The sequence below is a fragment of the Sander lucioperca genome, chromosome 10 (genome assembly GCF_008315115.2).
Source record: "Sander lucioperca isolate FBNREF2018 chromosome 10, SLUC_FBN_1.2, whole genome shotgun sequence".
Classification (NCBI taxonomy): domain Eukaryota; kingdom Metazoa; phylum Chordata; class Actinopteri; order Perciformes; family Percidae; genus Sander; species Sander lucioperca.
The window spans coordinates 309,914-332,774 of NC_050182.1; the positions used below are offsets into that span (position 1 = coordinate 309,914).

General features: G+C 45.4%; 1 protein-coding gene across 1 annotated transcript; it reads right to left on the bottom strand.

Moving 5' to 3' along the window:
- Positions 1-292: 292 nt before the first annotated feature.
- LOC118495980 (sialoadhesin-like) lies at positions 293-22,142 on the bottom strand. The gene is made up of 8 exons (XM_036005809.1): positions 21,860-22,142; positions 19,782-20,045; positions 19,404-19,491; positions 15,981-16,035; positions 15,727-15,845; positions 10,953-11,039; positions 9,430-9,433; positions 293-304 (listed from the first exon to the last, which is right to left on the bottom strand). The coding sequence occupies exons 1-6, from the start codon at positions 22,107-22,109 to the stop codon at positions 10,982-10,984; spliced, it is 834 nt and encodes a 277-aa protein (XP_035861702.1). The 5' UTR covers positions 22,110-22,142; the 3' UTR covers positions 293-304; positions 9,430-9,433; positions 10,953-10,981.
- Between the last annotated feature and the right edge of the window lie 719 nt (positions 22,143-22,861).

A 22,861-nucleotide genomic window follows, 5' to 3' on the forward strand; every position in this document is an offset into this window, starting at 1 on the left:
CATCCTGTCCCATGTCTTCCCTCTCCATCCTAGCTTCTGCCCGAGTCCCTCGTCCTCCTAGGATTTGCCCGTGAGTCCCCTACCTCCCTCGCCAACCTACCCCAGCTAGCTCCCTCACCATCCTACCCCAGCAAGCTCCCTCGTCATCCTTCCCGAGCCCTCGTTTCTCCGCTCCTGTTTTTTGGCATCCGTCTCCCCATATCTCCCTTGGTCTGTTCTGTCCTTCCACACAACACGACACCATGATCACAACAACAACACGACACCATGATCACAATAACAACCTGTATATAATATATATAAACTGTATAACGAAGACAAAGACAGACAGATTAATTAAACTACCTTTTGATGATGCAGACGACCAGAATAACAGCGAAGAGAACCAGCAGGACCCCGACCACCAGACCAACGATCAGAGCCAGACCTCCTCCTGCAGAACACACCAGACATTATCAGGAGACAATGGTGAGATTACAGTCAGAGGGAAACACTTTAACCTTAAAGCAGCTAACGTCATGTTGCTCTGTAACAATCTAACATGATAGCTTCTGACAGTGTTGTTGTCATTACTTCGAATTCCTAATGGGGGAGACAGAAACTACGTACTAAAGTTTTAAGGTGTTTTAGATTCAGTTTGTAGTTTATATAGACGACTTGTTGAGTTTGGATCTGGTCTGAAAATGTTTTCAGATCAAAACTGATCAAACTAACCTTCCTCGTCAGCCTCCACATGCAGGCTGTACGGCACTGAGAGTGTGCGGTTGTTCGTCTTCAAACCACAGGTGTAGTTCCCAGAATCCTTTGCAGTCAGATTGCTGAGATGGAGGGTGGGGCCAGTCTCTGAGAGGGCGTGGCCATCTCTGAACCAGCTGACCTCCAGTTGGTGGATAGTGCAGATTGTGGTGCAGTTCAGTGTGACTGCTTCCCCTCTTTTAAACTCTCCATCATCTCTGGAGCTTCTTATCTTCATCTGATCTAAAATACATTTACAGTGTTAGTTTTTAATACATTATATTAGATTAGACTAGATAGATTATGGGCCCTATTTTAACGATCTCAGCGCACGGCGTGAAGCGCCTGGCGAAGGTGCGTTTAGGGCGTGTCCAAATCCACTTTTGCTAATTTGACGGCAGTAGAAAAGGGTCCGTGTGCCGGGTGCATGGTTCTAAAGGGTTGTACTTAGTGTCTTCATTAATCAGAGGTGTGTTTTGAGCGTAACATGCAATAAACCAATCAGAGATCATCTCCCATTCCCTTTAAAAGCCAGGCGCGTTTGGACCTTGGAGCATTGCTATTATGATTGAGGATTTGCACCTTAATAAATAGGTCCCTAGCAGCGAAGGCCCTATTGAAAGTGAAGGAATTATTATTATTACGGCAAATGAATTGCCTTTTTGAGGGGCTTATCATACTCAAAAACTCACCAAAATTGGCAGTATCATCAAAACTAGTGAACATTTACGTGTTTTAGGGTTTTTCAGGAATAGGCGCACAAAAATGGCTCGCTAGCGCCCCATACAAAGTTAACAAATTCAGCTCCTGCAGTGCATTTAACCTAGACTAACGAAACGTGGTACACATATGTAGCATGTAAAGAAGTGCAAAAAAGCTCATTGGACCTATACCCTTAACCCAAGAGGAAATCCGCCATTTTGAATTGAAAGTTCATAATTTGAGCGATTTTGGCCATTTCCACATGTCGTACTTTAACAAACTCCTCCTAGAGATTTCATCTGATCAACTTCAAATTTGGTCTGTGTCATCTTAACACGTTAAAGATGAAAAGTTATTAAAAGAAAAACTTTTCGTCATATAGAGCCGAAGTCACGCCCTTCTACTTCCGCCGACGAAAGTCTCAGTTTATTGTTAAACTGTTGAAGAATAAGACTGTGAAAACACGTAATTAGAAAGACTTCACACTTCAATGAGGCATGGATGACGTCTCTCTGAAGCTACGACGTCTCTGTGGGTATCATACCGGGGATGTAACGTTACTCTAATGAACAGAGGATCTCGCTCGTTCTTTTGCTTATCTGCTGAAAACACTTCACTGGATAAAACTCATCAGGTAAGATAACGTTACATGTGTTGTGGAACAGAGCTAAGCTAGCTAGCTAGCTAGCAAGCAAGTTGAGCATCAAGCTAGGTGACGTTAATTGTGTAAGACGAGAGATGTAGTTCACTGAGCAGTTTCACACTAAACTAAGTGGTCATATGACAAACCTACGGCTAACTGAGACTTTCTTCGGCTGAAGAATGTTCTTTTAAATTGACGAACATCGTACTTTAGACCAGGTTTTTGTTGGTCAATGGCGCGATCACTTCCCACTGCCTCAAGATAGCAATACGCCCAGAATCCACCTGAACACACCTCCCTGTAACACCAGCACGCCCAGAATGCACCTGAACACACCTCCCTGTAAGACCAGCACGCCCATGGGCCACAGATGGGCGCGGGTGCATTTGCTATTTAAACAACGCGGGCGCTGGATGGGAAACTGACAACTGCATCGGTCTTAAACTAGCAAAGACAGTTGCGCCAGGCTGCGCTGTACCACCCTCACGTATTGTAGCCCGCTCTCTAAAACCTCCTTTATGAAGCAACAAGTACTCATCTGCCGACGCAGCCGCACTCGCCGCCGTAACACACTGCTTCTCACTAACATATGTTGCAATGTAACCAGGAAGCATATCCTTAAACTGCTCCAAAACCACAAGATCACACAGACCCTCAAAAGTAATGACCTCCAGCGCAGCCAACCAACGTTTAAAATGACCAGTCAGGTCCCGACCAAACTCCATATAAGTCTGACCACTACGTCTCTCCCAGGACCTGAAACGTTGGCGATATGCCTCTGGCACTAACTCATACGCTTTTAACACAGCAGACTTGATAGTCGCATAGCCTGAGCTATCCTCTGTATTCAACGATGAATATGCTTCCTGCGCCCATCCTGTCAGCACACATTGAAGCATCAACGCACAATCTTCATCAGGCCAACCCCTAGCCCTAGCGACACACTCAAACAACAAGAAAAACGTATCGGGATCTTTCTCATTAAACGGTGGCAGTAGCCGTAAGTTATTAATATTAAAGGAATGCACAGCTCCAGACAACTGCCCGCTCTGAGCTCCACCGGACCCCGTACCGTCAGTCGCTAAAGATAAACGGCGCCCCTCCAGATCCAATTTGGTCTGGTCTGGTGCACCTGGGAGCTGTGAGGTGATAAAGCTCCACCTGCTCAGACTACACACTCGCTCTTCACAGCAATCCAGAGATCAACCATGGCCTGATCATCCTGCCTGCCACATCTTGTTTTGAGTTTATTTCAGTTACAGAGACACACTTTGCACATTATAAAAATATATGTTTAGTTTATTCTTTTGTTAAATAAATCATTTTTGATAATTTACGATGCCTCGCTCCCTCTTTTGATCAAACGATAAGCCCTGAGTTTGAACAAACGCACCCGCGGAAACCGTGGAGACTGGAGACTCATCATCCATATCCACAGCCAACACACCTTTCTCCCTCAACTCAGACTTCAAAACTACCCTAATGTTCTCCTTAAGGCGTTTGTCACTTACCACTACCGAGAAGTGTTCCGCAATCTTCAGCAACTGCTCCTTAGTACAACGCCCCAACGCCTCCTCAGACGGAGCCGCAATAAACGCATCACACTCCGCCATTACAACAAACTACAACCGACAAAACAAAACCACAGCAACAGACCCAGCAAGACGGTGCAACGTCCCCGTGTGCATTAAGAGGACTAACCCCCACCTGGTATGGAGCTTCCACCGCTATCTAGATCAACCCAGCTAACTAACTCAACCCTAGTCTTCATGCAGCTACTTGTGGTGGGTACTTATGCACTAACAACCGCCGGCTAGGGAGAGCAACTAGCACACTAGCCACGCTCCGAAAACCACGGACATGCTCCCAAGCCAAAAGCTTCACCCACGTTCGCCACAACACTATCAAGAATCAGCTCAACAAGCCCAAAAATGGACCGTCGCTACAGCCTACAAGAGAAAACTCCACCAGCCTCACCTGTCGACCGTAGCCCCAACAAACAACTTATAAAACAAAACAAAAAAGACACCAACAAAGTCAATACAAATGCCAGAAAGCAAGCCCTCACTACCCCGCTCAACCAGCCAAACCAACGTACAGCACCACCGCACTACCAAACGAGCAAACAAGCAAACAATAACCAAAGCACAAAAAATATATATATATTTCTTACCAGTCTGACGGGCTGCCACGCTTCCAACAAACTAAACCACAGCAAACACTAACCGAACACAAAGACCGGCACACAAAGACCGGCACGAGCCCCCATTTTGTCATAACCTGGCTCAAGGGCCATGACAAAAGAGGGAGCGAGGCATCGTAAATTATCAAAAATGATTTATTTAACAAAAGAATAAACTAAACATATCTTTTTATAATGTGCAAAGTGTGTCTCTGTAACTGAAATAAACTCAAAACAAGATGTGGCAGGCAGGATGATCAGGCCATGGTTGATCTCTGGATCGCCGTGAAGAGCGAGAGCGTGTAGTCTGACCAGGTGGAGCTTTATCACCTCACAGCTCCCAGGTGCACCAGATCTACAATCAACATTTGTCATGCCTTTCTTTCTGTTTTACTTTCTCCTTTTCTTTTGCTTGTATCACCTTGACTGTTACCTTTGGTTTTAGCAGGTTGTCGTGCAGGGGCAGATTAGTGCGAATGTGACGTCCCATCAACATCTAGGCTGGTTAGTCCTTTGATGATCTTAACTGAGCTCTCTGCAAGTGCATTTGACCTGGGATAGTTTCGGCTCGAAGTGTTGTGGCGAAAACCCCACTCTTTAGCAAACGCCTCAAACTCACAGCTTGAAAACTGTGGTCCATTATCCGAAAACAGTTCATTTGGGACTCTTCAGAAAAAAAAGCTATGACGGCACTGCTGGATGTGGACTGTAATGTTGCAACTTCTGGATAGTTGGAGTAGTAGTCCGTAATCACAATATGATTTTTTTCATTGCATTCGAGCAAATCAACTCCAACCTTGTAGTATGTGTACTTGGGCACGGGGTGTGGCATCAGCAGCTCTGCCTGCTGTTTGGGTCTGTATGTCAGACATATTTCACAAGAAGCTGTAGTGCGGCTAATATCTCCGTTTATTCTTGGCCAATACATGACTTTATGTGCCCTCCGTTTGCATTTTTCTTCTCTCAAATGTCCTTCATGTATCTTTTGTATTATTTCCTGTTGCATTGCAGGTGCAATGACAAACTTGTTCCCTTTGAATATGATGCCATCTACAACAATGAGTTCTGTTCTACACATCCAATAGTCCTGTATTGCAGCTGGACGTGTTTGTCTTTGTTCAGGCCATCCTCTTTGTATTGTCTCTTTTAGTGTTCTCATGGTCTGATCATTCTCTGTCTCTTTCCTGATCTGCTCTGTTCTCTCTTCAGAAACAGGAAGTGATGACACTATCATGTTCACATAAGCCTGAATTTGTGCATGTGTCGTGTCATCTGCACTGTCATTTTTGTCAACTGCACGAGAAAGCATGTCAGCAGCGAACATGTACTTGCCTGGTGTGTAGGTCATATTCACGTCGTATTTTTGCAGCCTTATCATCATGCGTTGTATCCTCATAGGACAGTCGTTGAGTGGCTTTGACATGATTGCCACCCGGGGCTTATGGCTTATCGTTTCCACCTCAAAAGCTTGACCATATACATACTGGTGGAATCTTTCACATCCGTAGGTGCTGGCTAATAGCTCTTTCTCGATTTGAGCGTATCTTGTTTCAGCTGATGTCAAGGCTCTGGGCACGCATAGGCAACAGGTTGCCAGTCTTTGTCCTGCAGCTGTAGCAATACTGCCCCTAGTCCAAACTGTGACGCGTCAGCTGATATCCGTGTGCTCTTTTCTGGGTCGTAGAATTTAAGCACATGCTCGTTGGTGAGTATTCTCTTCAGATTTTTAAAACAGTCTTCCTGTTCATGTGACCATGTCCATTATTTTTTTTCCTCTAGGAGACATCTGAGTGGCGCTGACTTTGTTGACAGCTGAGGTATGAACTTTGCAAGGTAAGTGACCATACCTAGAAACCTTCTGACATCATCCTTACTTTTTGGACGTCCCATGTTCTCGAAGGCTGACATTTTCCTTGGGTCTGGACTAATCCTTGCCTCAGAGACTACATCCCCCACAAATGTCAATGACTTCACTCCAAACAGGCACTTGTCTTTGTTTAACTTTAAGGTTACTTGCCGTGTCAGGTCAAGCACCTGTCTCAGTCCAAACTGGTCTCACAGAATTCCGTGAAATGAACACGGCCCCTTAACTCAAAATCTGTAGCAGTTTCATGGAATCGCCGAAAATTCTGTGACGGGCCCACGGATGCGATGCCTGTGTAAGTCAATGACAGGCATCATCCGTGGTCTACGCACAGATTCCCATGGTTTATTTGTATTTCTTTTAATGTTATTATTTCGGTCTATTTCGGCCAGGGAAGCTGGATTGCTTTGTTGTTAATTGATATTTTTAAAACTATAACGCTAAATCTATCAACATTTATTTAGATGTTATCATAGTATACAATTCTTTATTATACTATTATTATTAATATCTTCATTATGTACATCCTCAAATACAACGTTAGACAAAAACATCAATATTACGAATATTATGTATTTTTTATCTTCTTATCCGCCAAGTTGCACGTACCACGTCACTTCCGGAGTATTCCACGGATTTTTTTAAACGTTATTATAGTGCATAACTTACTAGAACAAAGCTGAGCAACGTGTTGTTGCTGGTGACTAAACCACTGACTGTATATATGTACATTGAAGCGATACTGGCGTAAAGACTCGCTGATCGTTGTCTGATTCTCTGAAATGAATGCCCGCATTGCATTGTGGGAAATCGGCTTTGCATGCGCCCAGCTCGGATCATATCATGTTCTGTTTTACAGCATACTGTAATATTTCACCGGTAATAAGACCAAAATAATATTATTAAAATAAAGAAATGTATACTATGATAACATCTAAATAAATGTTGATAGATGTAGCGTTATAGCTTTAAAAATATCAATAAACAACAAAGCAATCCAGCTTCCCTGGCCGAAATAGACCGAAATAATAACATTAAAAGAAATACATATAAACCATGATAAGATCTGGTGAATAAATGGTGATTAAAACAGCTGTTATTGGGCTAAAATACCAATCATAGCAAAGCTATACAGCTTCTCTGCTGCAGCCTGACTGGCAGAAAGAAACGTGCTGTGATCAGGGAATCTGTGTGTAGACCACAGATGATGCCTGTCATTGACTTACACAGGCATCGCATCCGTGGGGCCGTCACGGAATTTTCGGCGATTCCTTGAAACTGCCACAGACTTTGAGTTAAGGGGCCGTGTTCATTTCACGGAATTCTGTGAGATCAGGTTGCTCAGTCGCTCATCATGTTCTTCTCGACTGGACCCCCATACAATGATGTCATCCATCATGGTTTCGACTCCTGGTATGTGTTCAAAGATCATGTGTATTTTCTTGTGGTAGACTTCTGGTGCTGACAGGATCCCGTATGGTAGACGTAAAAACCTGTACCTTCCCTCCGGCGTGTTGAAAGTACATATCTTTGAGCGCTCCTCATCTAGATTAATTTGCCATAACCCTGACGACGCGTCCACTTTACTAAACCACTTGGCTCCAGCAAACTGTGCCATGATCTCTTCCCTTGTCGGCAACTTAAAGTGTTTGACTGCTTTGTTCAGATCCCGTGGATCCAACCATGTTCTCAGCTTTCCGTTGGGATTTTCCACAGCGACCAGCAACCTGACCCATGCTGTAGGTTGATCGATTTTCTTTATCACTCCTAATTTCTCCATTCTATTTAACTCCTCTGTGAGTTTTCCCCTGGATGAACTACTGGAGTCACATTGTTGTCAACTTGTATTTTGTATTCCCCTGGTATACATCCTAGTCCCTCAAAACAGTCACTGTATTCCTTCATGAGTGAATCATGATCGTTAGCAGGTTGCGATGAGACTACAAAAACTCCTTTTACAAGGTTCAGCTGATCGCATGCTTGTAATCCCAATATTGGCTTGACACTCATATCAACAGCATTTCTTTTATTTGCTTACCGCTGTGTTGGAATGTTGCAATGCAGCCTCCTTTGACTGGCACTTTTTCTCCTGTGTAGCCACTCGCTTTTGATTTACAGGGAGTATTTTGCTCTTCACTGTGAGTTTCTTATACTCATCCACAGATATGAGGTTCGCTGAGGATCCCGTGTCCAGTTTGAATAGGATGATAGTCTTGTTAACAGTCAATGGCACTATCCATTCTTCCCTTTTAGCCTCATTTATATGCACAGCATCCACAAAGAACTCCTCACGTTCCTCTTCAACTGCATGCACCTTCTTTTTCTTAAAGGCCTCCACTTTGCAGCATTTTGAGAAGTGGTTATTTTCCCAGCAGGCATGACACTGCTTCCCATATGCTGGACACAACCTTGGTTTGTGGCTTCCTCCACATTTCCCACATTTAAAGTCTGTTTTAGTCTCTCTTTGTGACTTGCATTTGGGTGTTTAAAGTGCTGTTCTGTCTTTATAGCATGTACTGCTGTCTCTTCCTTGCGCAACTCCTTGGCTTGAGCGTGCACATGTGGTTTCTGCTGCTCTGCACATGTTCACAGTTTTGTTTAATGACAGGTCTTGCTTCCACAGTAGTCTTTCTCTGAGTCCATTATCAGGTATGTCACAGACGATTCTAATTTCTGATTAGAGAGTCTCTCAAATTTTCAAACTCACACGTCTTACTCAGCGCGTGTAGCTCAGCTAAGTACTGATGAAAACCCTCTCGTTGTTTTTGATCACATGAGAAAAACTTACATCTCTCAAACGTAATGTTCTGTCTTGGCACAAAGTATTCTTCAAACTTTTCCATTAACGTACTCAGGCTCGCATCTTCGTCAAGTTGGAAACTGTTATATATATCCAGCACATCCTCACCTATGACGCGCAGAAGGATTGACGCTTTTACCTTGTCGTCTTCTTCACCACAATCACTTGCAGCCATATATATGTTGAATCTCTGCTTAAACCTTTTCCAGTTGTCAGCCAGATTTCCCGTTAGCTGCATAGGTTGGTGGACTTAGCTTATCCATGTTTTTTCTCTCGGCTTGACGAGCGATCACCTGTTGCTAGCGTTAGCCTCTTTTACTAATCCTTGCAGCATGCAGAACTCCGTTTCTTCTTGCAGCGACTATTCGACTTCTGACACCATGTTATATTTGTTCCTTATATACGACAAACTGGGTGCGACAGCATGCTTACTTATGAGAACTCTTTAATACTTTAACAGCATTGTCAATACATGTAGGCTACTCGCTCGTCGCGCCAAACACACTGCTCACTCCCTGTGCTTCCGCCATGCTAAGACTTCTGGGTAACGTAGTACAATAAACCTTTATCAACACACTTCCCTAATATCTGAGAAGAAAGTTCCTCAACACGGCTGATTAAAACCCAACGACTGAGTGTGACTGTGTGTGTGTGTGTGTGTGTGTGTGTGTGTGTGTGAGAGAGAGTGTGTCTCACACAGGACGTGTGTGATGCGTCAGTGCAGTAGTACTGGGATAGTAGTGCCTGTAGTTTAGCAGTCTAGTAGTTATTGCATGCTGCATGCTGCTTCTGCTTGCTACATTCTGCTTCCAGCTACTGCCACCGACTAGTCCTTGTGCAAGGGCAAAAAGAAGAGCAGAGTGCGTAAGTCTCTTCCTGTCGGTACACAGCCTCTCCACCGCCAAGACTCCTACAGTGCCACCTCGCGGCCACACAAGGTAACTGGGCGCTAGCGGACCCAGGTTGAACTGTAGGGGATCTCGGAGCAGCAGTGGACCCCAGAGACGTGGTGTGCAGGCCCACCAAGCAGTGGACACGCCCTGGCACTGGCCAACAACAGCCCCAGCTATGGGTAAATAGTCCCACTGCCTTGTGGGGTAGGCTATAGAGGCAAAGGCTAAGGGAGCACACCCTCCAAAAAAAAGACAAAAGACCTCAACGGTGGAACAGGCGGAGGATGATGGCTGACTTAAAGCGTAACTCTCACCAAAATGCAACCTAGGGTCTTTTTGTGAATGTACCCGAGTCAAACTTTCGTTTAAAAGCATATTTAGGACGGAAGCGCCACTTTTAAGATTTACCATATTTTTGTTTTTCGGCCAAATGGCCTTTTGAATGGGAGTGCTAGGGGCACTTTTATGCTACCCTCAAAATAGCTAAGAAGGCTCGACACAACATGAGACTTTGCTCCAAGTATCACCAGGGGACACACACACAAACACACACACACACACACACACACACACACAAACACACACACACATACACACACAGTGACACACACACACACACATACAGACAGTGATACACACACAGACACACACACACACACACAGTGACACACACAGTGACACACACACAAACACACACACATACAGACAGTGACACACACACACAGTGACACACACACAAACACCCACAGGTTTATGGCACTATCTTTGTGGGGACCCGTCATTGACATAATGCATTCCCTAGCCCCTTACCCTAACCTTAACCATCACCACTAAATGCCTAACCTTAACCCTTACCCTCACCCTAACCATAACCTAATTCTAACCCTAATCCTAAAACCAAGTGTTAACCCTCAAACAGACCTTTAAACTTGTGGGGTCCAGCATTTTGGGCCCACAAAGCTACCGGGACCCCACAAGTATAGTTAAACAAGAACACACATACAGACACACAGACACACACATACACACACGAACAAAACCAGAGAAACTGTCACCGAAACAAAAGTTTTAAATAATTTTTATTTAAATTTAAAATTAAAAATTTAAATAAAAACATCAAAGAAATTAAAAACATTATCTGCCATCATGGTGTGGTTTGTCTTCAGCCTGTTCTGGCTACAGAGCTGTAGATGATGGAGTCCTCCACCTCCTCCACCGGTCTGAAAATGAATAAATATCAAACAGAAGATGAGTTTTTCCCAACCTGGACTCTATGTCTCCATGTAGTCAGATGCAAATATGGCTTGACCCCAAAAAAATTCTAACAAAAGATTTCTCAGTGGTTTGCAGTAGTATCAGATGTACTTAAAAACATACTAAAAGTTTACCAAAGTTTGACTCCAACAAAGGCCCCATTTTCAAAATGGCAGCCGTCAGGTCCTTAAAATGACCATTACTCCTTTGTATTCCTCCTAGACCAGGAATACTGGTGCCTGATACATGTTTTGGCCATCTAATATTCTAATTAACATATTTTCATGATAGATAAGTGATTAAAAGTACAATTTTATATTAAAGCAATTGGTTACAAACATATTTATGTGGAAAATAAGGGTGAGCACAATTACATACAATTTAATAATACAATTTCCCTTAAGTAATTGTATATTTCTCCTCCTTCTCATATCGTTTGAATAAATTCATTAGAACTGTGTGGTACTGTAAAATTTGTCAAAATAGGGCTTCCACGTGAAGGCTCAGTACCGCTTACCCCTTTTATTTTTTGTGTTTTATTTTTTTACAGATTTTTTAAATATTTTTTATAATGCGTTTTGGTTTTTTTGCCTTTTGCTTTTTATACTTTTTTAATACTTTTGTTATTTATACATATCTTTTTCTATTTTCTTCAGTTGTTTCCTCTTATTCTGGTTTATTTTTTATACTTTTTTGCACTGTGACCTTCCCATTAGTCGTCACACTCTTCCTCCCGTAGAGGAGAAGAATGAGTAAGTTTGTACCCTCCCCTATCAAGGTTTTGGGCTGATGTTCTGAGGCCTTGACTGCAGCTTTGACAATGTCCACGTCTGCATCACCTGATGCGGTCATAAGATTGATAAGTCCTTGTTTGTTGCAAGATCTGGAAAGGAAATCATCCTTTCTTCCCACAAACTCAGTCTCTGCATTGAAGTTAACGATGGGGTGAGTGTTTTCACCACGTCTCTGATGTGTATTGTCTTTGATGGAAGGACCTTCGCTGTAACCAGTGGTGGAGGGAGTACTGAATCTCAGTACTTAAGTAAAAGTACAAATAACCAGAGACAGTTTGCACCTTGGTCAGTGAGGGCGCTGTGTCTAGCGACCCGTGATTTACAAAGGGCTGGTTCAGTTATTTTGATGCTGAGCTTCGACAGTATCCATACTGTCCACTACCACAAACAAGGCCTGGCTTTTAAAAAAAGTCCTTATCCTAACCAGCATAAAACGGAAATATGTTGTTAGAATCTGAATGCGGTTGGTTTTATTCCTGGATGTATTTTAAGACGGTTTTATTTTCCATAACCATGGAAGCGTAAGCAAATAAAGTGTGTGAAGCAGCGAAAATGGGGAGGAGATGTGAAGAGGTCCAGCCAAATAAATAAGATATGAACGCGTCTTACGCAGCCTGGCAGAGGAGTAAACGACGCTGTGGAGAGAAATAGATGGCAACTATGATTTAACAACGGGAATAATTAAAAAAAAAAAAAAAAACATTTTCACTTTTACCAGAGGCTGTATTACCGAGGGTCAGCAGCGCTGCACCCGGGCTCTGGAGCACCGGAACCGGCTTGGAAGCCGATGAAGGATCAGCGGTGCCCCATATATACAGTATCAATGGCAACCAAACTTCACTGGTGAGACATAGTGTGACGGTCAGGAAGACGTTTTGGCAGGGGAAAAACTGATCAGAAAATGTAACGGAACATTGTAGAAATGTAGTGGAGTACAAAGTATAGATAATTGCTGCAAAATGTATGCACTATTGATTCTACTTAAGTAAAGTACAGATACCTGAAAAATGTACTTAAGTACAAAGTATTTGTACTTCGTTACATTCCACCACTGGCTATAACCATCAAAAACGACTGTTGTGTGGAATCCAGGACAGTTTTGTTTTCTTGCTTAAGAACTCAGTGACTGCCTGCTCTAGTTGGGGCTTGTTGGCTTTACAGAAGATTTCCTTGCCTACGAACAGGGCTGCAGGAAATGAGCAGAGCTCATAGCTCAGTACCTCTTCCAGTGAAAACTATCCTGGATGGAATTGAGGATAGTTTTGTTAGATTTCTTGCTTGAGAACTCAGTGACTGCCTGTGCTAGTTGGGGCTTGTTGGCTTTATAGAAGATTTCCTTCATAGCTCATTACATCTTCCAGTGAAAATTGAGTTTTCGACATGATCAGGAACCGTTGGAACAACAAACCAGGATCAATGGTTCGATCTTGGGCAACTTTGATGGTGGAGTCATCTGCAAGGGTTTTTGCCCGGTCTTTCCGTTTGAAGGATATTCCAAAACGGGTTTTCCAATCATCTTTTCAATGATCTCATTGCCAACAGTCTCAAACTCATGCACAGTCACCTCCTCCTTGGCAACAACACCAGTTAGAATGTTTCTCAGAGATGGGTCTGGAGAGAATGGTGTGCAAATGCTAAGCTTTTCCTTGGTCTTTTCTAGATCAGAGTGATCTCTTTTCATCCTTGCTTCTGAGGATTCTCGGTGCTGCTCGCTGGTCGTGTAGGTGAGGTCATTGAATTCCTGCATGGCGTTGTTGTATTCAGATGTGATGGGTGTAGACATGGTCCACAATGCTCGCATTTCTTCAGTCATTCCACCTCCATGGGTCAAGCCTCCACTGCTTTTCAAGGATCACATCAATGTCTGCTCGATGACAAGGTCAGAGCTACCCAGCCTGCCCAGTACTGGTTAAATAACTTTCACATTTAATGTCAAGTCTGTCAAATGGTATGTCCAAAAACACATACTGAGTAGGAGTTACATGACATAGGCTAAACCGTTTACATCTCTGGTTCACCCCAAACAACCTTACAGTAATCTCACAAAATCATGTATTCCATAAGTATGTAATCATGTCAGTGCAAATTAGACAAGTCCAATGGATTCATAGACCCAGACAACATGGGGTTACACACCAAGATTACTTGGCTAGGTCAAATATTGAAGGACTTAGGATTTTTTAAGGGTGTCCTGCCCATCTTGGACGCACTCTTGAAAATTACACCTTTCTAGTGGTCAAACTTTGGTAAACTTTTAGTATGTTATTAAGGACACCTAATACTACAAAAACCAGCTGAGAAACCTTTTGTTAGAAATTTTTTAGGGTTATGTGTTTTTTTTTTTTCATATATGCAGCCGCCTAATGTTTCTATGTCTGATGGAACAACAATCTCTGAAACTGGTCCAGTATTAATCAAGAACTGTGCTGGAATGTAACCCTATAGGACTAATGTTCAGCATCAGTTAGCGTCACTAAAAGTTCTGTTGTTGCTGCTGACAGACTCAGATTATTATTCTTTTATTATTATAAGTGTCTGACAACATTATGGGATGGATCCTTACAGAGATAGACCTTTTAGTTAAAGAGTAAGATCCTTTTAGTTTAACATGAAACAGCCCCGAAATCACCATCACCAAACCCACCAGACTCCATGTAAATAATCAGGACTTTTAGCGTTTATAGAGCCAGCATATTTCCACCAGACTCCATGTAAATAATCAGTACTTTTATCATCGTCACCCTGTTGGGGCTCTGCAAGCGAGACTCTCTTGGTTCCTCCCCCGTCTTCCCCACTGCCTGCTGATTGTCGTATCGGCTCTGGACTGTTCAAGGGTGTCACCACGGCAACGTGCTGTGTCACCACGGCAACGTGCTGTGTTATCGCTATAACATTCTGCGGACTGGGACACTAGTGGGACTGCCGGGCTGTGCGTTTCTCAGCAGGCCAAACTCCCCAACCTACCCCCTCCCCAGTCCAACGCCTTCGCCGCTAAATGTGCAACTGTACATTTATGTTATGTTATGTTCAGCAGTGCAAATGTACTGCTTGTGTGCTATGTGCTGAGGTGTTTTTTTCCTGTTCCCATACTGTTCTTATCTTTATGAGGATAGTCTGAGAGTTGTTTTTTTTTCCCCTCTCCTCTCCTCATGTCATGCTGTATCTGTCCCTGCTATGTTATGTTATGTATGTGATTATTATTATTATTCAGTCAACTAATAAGCAAAATACCAGTGCAACAGTGCAAATATACTGTTTGCGTGCTTTAAATGTGCTCCTGCGAGAGTTGTGTTGAATGTTTTGGATGTAAAGCGCTTTGAGCTGCAATCGATGTATGAAAGGCGCTATACAAATAAAGCTATGTTATGTTATGTTATGTTATGTTATCGTAAAACACACTTCATTCAAAGTGGACAGAAACTAAATAAAACTATCAAAAGCCGTCTTGGTTCATCTTTCCACTGTTCCAACAATCACCACTCTGGTTTGGTTGAAATAATCCCTTAATTCACCCATTTACATGTGGAAATATGCTGGCTCTATACACACTAAAAGTCTTAACTATTTACATGGAGTCTGGTGTAGTTTGGTTATGTTAGGATCGTACTCTTTAACTAAAAGGTCTATCTCTGTAGGGATCCTGTCCATAATGTTGTCAGACACTTAGAATAATAATCTGAGTCTGTCAGCAGCAACAACAGAACTTTTAGTGGACACTAACTGTTTAATACTGGACCAGTTTCAAAGAGTTTTGTTCACATCAGTCACTTAGAAACCACTGCAGGGGAAAATAGGGTCCATGTTGAAAATACCAAAGTCTGAAGGTATGAACAGGGCCATGTTTAGCAGCCTCCAGTACCTGGCCTGCTTCTTGTGTGTGAACTGGACCGAGGCGTAGCTGACTTCCTCCACAGCCCTGCTGGGTCCCTGCTGCTCAGCAAGCGGCAGGAAGTCGTTGCTGTAGATGTTATCAGAGTGCTGAAAACCACAGAGAGAAAGAGATGAAGAAACAGAAAGAGATGAAGAAAGACAGAAAGAGATGAAGAAAGAAAGACTCATGAGACAGATCCTTCGTCTGCAAACTAAAATAATCAGTGAAACACCTCAGCTCACCTCTTGTTCCCCGTCCCGTCCCACGGCTGTCTGATCCAGACCTGCTGCTCTCTTCCTGCAAACACAACACCATGATCACAATAACAACACAACACCATGATCACAATAACAACACAACACCATGATCACAATAACAACACAACACCATGATCACAATAACAACACAACACTATGATCACAATAACAAACACAACACTGTGGTGGTTTGGGGTTTTTGTTTCCAGTTCTCTAGTTCTTTTGTGTGTTTCTCTGTTGGCCTGCCTTTGTGTCTCCTGTGTTTTCCCCTCCTCCTGTCTGCTACTGCCAGCTGACTGCGCACACCTGGTCATCATTCCATATCACCGTTCTCCCGCCACGCACACCTGCCTGCCATCTACAATCAAGTTCAGTACTCAGTACGGCTCCACTCACTATCTTCGCTGGATCATTGTCTCTGCCACTCTGGTGACACTAGATACAAGCTCACTCTCTGAACATTCGTAGACATATCTGCCATTTTCCCGTGCCTGTCCTCACCTCTCTCGTGTCTCTCCCCTGCAGCCATCATCTCCATGCCTCGCTCCCACCCCCAGTCAACTGGCTTCACCACTCGGTTCTTTCCCTACGCCTCTCCACTTCATCCTACCTTCACTCCTGCTTCCAGCCTTCCCTCCTTGGATTCTCCCTGCTCCCCGGACTTCTGTGTCTCCTCCTCGGTTTCCTCGGCCCCGGTTCCCCTGCGGTCCCCGAGATCCCCCGCCTTCCTATCCCAGTGAGTCCCTCGCCATCCTATCCCCTGTCTTCCCTCTCCTTCCTAGCTTCTGCCCCTGAGTCCCTCGTCCTCCTAGGCTTTGCCCTTGAGTCCCCTAGCTCCCTCGCCATCCTACCCCAGAAAGCTCCCTCGTCATCCTTCCCCAGCCCTCATGTCTCCACTCCTGTTTTTTGGCATCCGCCTCCCCATATCTCCCCCCTTTCTTTGTTAAAATAAACCTGATTTTGTTGTTAAACGTTGCGCTTGGGTCTGTTCTGTCCTTCCACACAACAGAATGATCCAGCCAAACATGGACCCAGCAAAGTTCAAGCCTCTCCTCCACCCCATGGAGTCAGAGGTGGAGCGTATGACCTTTTTTTTTCCCCGGCTGCAAACACTCTGGCCATTGGCGCCTGGTTTGTCACCCAACCCGCTCCTTGGCCGGCTTCCCCAGAGGCTGAGCTCCCTAGTGTCCCCAAGCTCCCTAGTGTCCTCGAGCTGCCCAGTGTCCCAGCACTGCCCAGTGTCCCCAAGCCTTCTAGTGTCCCCAAGCTTTCTAGTGTCCCCAGGCAATCCAGTGTCCCCGAGCTGCCCAGTGTCCCAGCACTGCCCAGCGTCCTCAAGCTTCCTAGTGTCCCCAGGCTTTCTAGTGTCCCCAGGTTCTCCAGTGTCCCAGCGCTGCCCAGCGTCCCCAACCTTCCTAGTGTCCCCGAGCTTTCTAGCATCCCCAGGCTCTCCACTGTTCCCAAGCTGACCAGTGTCCCAGCACTGCCCAGCGTACCAGAGCTGACTTTCTAGTGTCCTCAAGTTTACTAGTGTGCCCCCCCCAGAGTTCCGGCTGAATAGCGGCCCCCCAGAGTTCCTGCTGTTTAGCAGCCCCCCAGAGTTCCTGCTGTTTAGCAGCCTTCCCAGTGTTCCGGCTGACCAGCAGCCTCCCTGAATCCCAGCTGGCTAGCCGTCCCCCAGAATCCAAGCTGGCTAGCAGCCTCCACGATCCCCGGCTGGCTAGCAGCCTCCCAGATCCCCGGCTGGCTGGCAGCCTCCCAGATCCCCGGCGGGCTAGCAGCCTCCCTGATTCCCAGCTGGCTAGCAGCCTCCCAGATTCCCGGCTGGCTAGCAGCCTTCCATATTCTGAGATACAGCTGACTCGCCGCCTTGTGCCAGTCCAGCTGACTCGCCGCCCAGCCCCAGACCAGCTGACCCGCCGCCCGACTCCAGTCCAATTGACCCGATGCCCGGCTCCAGCCCAGCTGACCCGTCGCCCGGTTCCAGTCCAGCTGCCCCTTCGCCTCCAGAAGGGCTCCACCTTGGTCGACCTGCTCGGCCTCCAGAGGTGCTCTGCCTTGGCCGACCCGGAGGAGGAGGAGGAGCGCTGCCCTCACCATCCTGTCCGGCCGCCGGAGGGGTTTCGCCTTCGCCGTTGGCCGGCCAGAAGTCCTCGACTACCTGCCTGGCCGCCTGAGGGATTCTGCCTTCACCACTGGCCACCTGAAGGATTCTGCCTTTGCCGTCGGCCGCCTGACGAATTCTGCCTTCGCCGCCGGCCGCACGAAGGATTCTGCCTTCGCCAGCGGCCACCCGAAGGATTCTGCTGTCGCCGCTGGCTGCCGGAGGGGTTGTCCCTCCACTGCTGCCAGCAGCCCTGCTGGTCTAAGCAGTACAGTCCCCTGTTCCCAGTGCCCAAGTACCCACGGGTCCCCCGTACCCTAGTGCTCACGGTCTCCAGTGCCCTAGCACCCTCTGTCCCCTGTTCCCCAGTGCCCTAGTGCCCATGGCCCCTGTTCTCGGGTGCCCTCTGTCTAGAGTTCCCGAGTGCCCACTGTTCCACGGTCCTTAGCCCCGTTGACTCTTTGCCTCCCCAGGACCCTTTTCGTCCTCCTTGGGCTGTTTTGCTTTTTGTGGGCAATTTTGTTTTTGTTTTTTGTAACCTTTTTGGGTCTTTCCCCCTCCGGACCTCCTCGCCCGCACTGGGTTGATTTTTGTTCTTTGTTTGGTTTTTTTTTTTGGAGGGGGGGGGGTACTGTGGTGATTTGGGGTTTTTGTTTCCAGTTCTCTAGTTCTTTTGTGTGTTTCTCTGTTGGCCTGCCTTTGTGTCTCCTGTGTTTTCCCCTCCTCCTGTCTGCTACTGCCAGCTGACTGCGCACACCTGGTCATCATTCCATATAACCGTTCTCCCGCCACGCACACCTGCCTACCATCTACAATCGAGCTCAGTACATGTGACACTAGATACAAGCTCGCTCTCTGAACATTCGTAGACATATCTGCTGTTTTCCCGTGCCTGTCCTCACCTCTCTCGTGTCTCTCCCCTGCAGCCATTATCTCCATGCCTCGCTCCCACCCCCAGTCAACTGGCTTCACCACTCCGTTCTTTCCCTACTGCTCTCCACTTCATCCTACCTTCGCTCCCGCTTCCAGCCTTCCCTCCTTGGATTCTCCCTGCTCCCCGGACTTCCGTCTCCTCCTCGGTTTCCTCTGCCCCGGTTTCCCCACGCTCCCCGAGATCCCTCGCCTTCCTATCCCAGTGAGTCCCTCGCCATCCTATCCCCTGTCTTCCCTCTCCATCCTAGCTTCTGCCCTTGAGTCCCTCGTCCTCCTAGGCTTTGCCCTTGAGTCCCCTAGCTCCCTCACCATCCTACCCCAGCTAGCTCCCTCGCCATCCTGCCCCAGCATGGACAGATTAATTAAACTACCTTTTGATGATGCAGACGACCAGAATAACAGCGAAGAGAAACAGCAGGACCCCGACCACGAGACCAACAATCAGAGGCAGACCTCCTCCTGCAGAACACATCAAACATTATCAGGAGACAATGGTGAGATTACAGTCACAGGGAAACACTTTAACCTTGAAGCAGCTAACGTCATGTTGCTCTGTAACAATCTGACATGTTAGCTTCTGACAGTGTTGTTGTCATTACTTAGAATTCCTCATGGGGGCGACAGAAACTACGCACTACAGCTTTAAGGTGGTCTGACTGTTTTAGATTCAGTTTGTAGTTTATATAGACGACTTTTTGTTTTTGGATCTGGTCTGAAAATGTTTTCAGATAAAAACTGATCAAACTAACCTTCCTCGTCAGCCTCCACATGCAGGCTATACGGGACGGAGAGGGTGCGGTTGTTCTTCTTCAAACCACAGGTGTAGTTACCAGAATTCTTTGCAGTCAGATAGCTGAGATGGAGGGTGGGGCCAGTCTCTGAGAGGGCGTGGCCATCTCTGAACCAGGTGACCTCCAGTTGGTGGATAGTGCAGCTTGTGGTGCAGTTCAGTGTGACTGCTTCCCCTCTTTTAAACTCTCCATCATCTCTGGAGCTTCTTATCTTCATCTGATCTAAAATACATTTACAGTGTTAGTTTTTAATACATTATATTAGATTAGACTAGATAGATTATGGACCCTATTTTAACAATCTCAGCGCACGGCGTGAAGCGCCTGGCGAAGGTGCGTTTAGGGCGTGTCCAAATCCACTTTTGCTAGTTTGACGGCAGTAGAAAAGGGTCCGTGCGCCGGGCGCATGGTTCAAAAGGGTTGTACTTAGTGTCTTCATTAATCAGAGGTGTGTTTTGGGCGTAACATGCAATTAACCAATCAGAGATCATCTCCCATTCCCTTTAAAAGCCAGGCGCGTTTGGACCTTGGAGAATTGCTATTATGATTGAGGATTTGCACCTTGATAAATAGGGACAGAGCGGCGAAGGCCCTATTGAAAGTGAAGGATTTATTATTATTACGGCAAATTAATTGCCTTTTTGAGGGGCTTATCATACTCAAAAACTCACCAAAATTGGCAGTATCATCAAAACTAGTGAATATTTACGTGTTTTAGGGTTTTTCAGGAATAGGCGCACAAAAATGGCTCGCTAGCGCCCCATACAAAGTTAACAAATTCAGCTCCTGCAGTGCATTTAACCTAGACTAACGAAACGTGGTACACATATGTAGCATGTCAAGACGTACAAAAAGCTCATTGGACCCATACCCTTAACCCAAGAGGAAGTCTGCCATTTTTAATTCAAAGTTCAACATGTGAGCGATTTTGACCATTTCCACATGTCGTACTTTAACAAACTCCTCCTAGAGATTTCTGATCAACTTCAAATTTGGTCTGTGCCATCTTAAGATGTTACAGATGAAAAGTTATTAAAAGAAAAACTTTTCATCATAGAGAGCTGAAGTCACGCCCTTCTACTTCCGCCGACGAAAGTCTCAGTTTATTGTTAAAGTGTTGAAGTATAAGACTGTGAAAACACGTAATTAGAAAGACTTCACACTTCAATGAGGCATGGATGACGTCTCTCTGAAGCTACGACGTCTCTGTGGGTATCATACCGGGGATGTAACGTTACTCTAATGAGCAGAGGATCTAGCTCGTTCTTTTGCTTATCTGCTGAAAACACTTCACTTGATAAAACTAATCAGGTAAGATAACGTTACATGTGTTGTGGAACAGAGCTAAGCTAGCTAGCTAGCTAGCAAGTTGAGCATCAAGCTAGGTGACGTTAATTGTGTAAGACGAGAGATGTAGTTCACTGAGCAGTTTCACACTAAACTAAGTGGTCATATGACAAACCTACAGCTAACTGAGACTTTCTTCGGCTGAAGAACGTTCTTTTAAATTGACGAACATCGTACTTTAGACCAGGTTTTTGTTGGTCAATGGCATGATCACTTTCCGCTGCCTCAAGATAGCAATACGCCCAGAATGCACCTGAACACACCTCCCTGTAATACCAGCACGCCCAGAATGCACCTGAACACACCTCCCTGTAATACCAGCACGCCCAGAATGCACCTGAACACACCTCCCTGTAACAGCAGCACGCCCATGGGCCACAGATGGGCGCAGGTGCATTTGCTATTTAAACGACGTGGGCGCTGGATGGGAAACTGACAACTGGGTCGGTCTTAAACTAGCAAAGACAGTTGCGCCAGGCTGGCTGTACCGCGCCGGGTGCAAGAAGGCTTGTATCATGTGGACGTGTCAACAGTTTAGTTGTCATTACTTAGAATTCCTCATGGGGGCGACAGAAACTACGTACTATAGCTTTAAGGTGGTTTAGATTCAGTTTGTAGTTTATATAGACGACTTGTTGAGTTTGGATCTGGTCTGAAAATGTTTTCAGATAAAAACTGATCAAACTAACCTTCCACATGCAGGCTGTACGGCACTGAGAGGGTGCGGTTGTTCTTCTTCAAACCACAGGTGTAGTTCCCACAATCCTTTGCAGTCAGGTTGTTGAGATGGAGGGCGGGGCCAGTTTCTGAGAGGGCGTGGCCATCTCTGAACCAGGTGACCTCCAGTTGGTGGATAGTGCAGATTGCAGCAGAACAGTTCAGTGTGACTGCTTCTCCTCTTTTAAACTCTCCGTCATCTCTGGAGCTTCTTATCTTCATCTGATCACCATCTAAAATACATTTACAGAGTTAGTTTTTAATACATTATATTAGATTAGACTAGATAGATTATGGACCCTATTTTAACGATCTAAGCGCACGGAATGAAGCGCCTGGTACAGGTGTGTTTAGGGCGTGTCCAAATCCACTTTTGCTAGTTTGACGGCAGTAGAAAAGGGTCCGTGCGCCGGGGCATGGTTCAAAAGGTTGTACTTAGTGTCTTCATTAGTCAGAGGTGTGTTTAGGCGTAACATGCAATAACCAATCAGAGATCATCTCCCATTCCCTTTAAAGCCAGGCGTGTTTGGACCTTGGTGCATTGCTATTATGATGGAGGATTTACACCTTAATAAATAGGGCCGAGCACTGACAGCGGCGAAGGCCCTATTGAAACTGAAGGAATTATTATTATTACGGTAAATGAATTGCCTTTTTGAGGGGCTTATCATACTCAAAACTCACCAAAATTGGCAGTCACATCAAACCTGGTGAACATTTACGTGTTTTAAGGGTTTCGGGAATAGGCGCACAAAAACGGCTCGCTAGCGCCACATACAAAGTTTAAAAAATTGAGCCCCTGCAGTGCGTTTAACATAGACTAACGAAACTTGGTACACATATGTAGCATGTAGCTCATTGGAGCCATTCCCTTAACCCAAGAGGAAGTCGGCCATTTTGAATTGAAAGTTCAAAATTTGAGCGATTTTGGCCATTTCCACATACTTTAACAAACTCCTCCTAGAGATTTCATC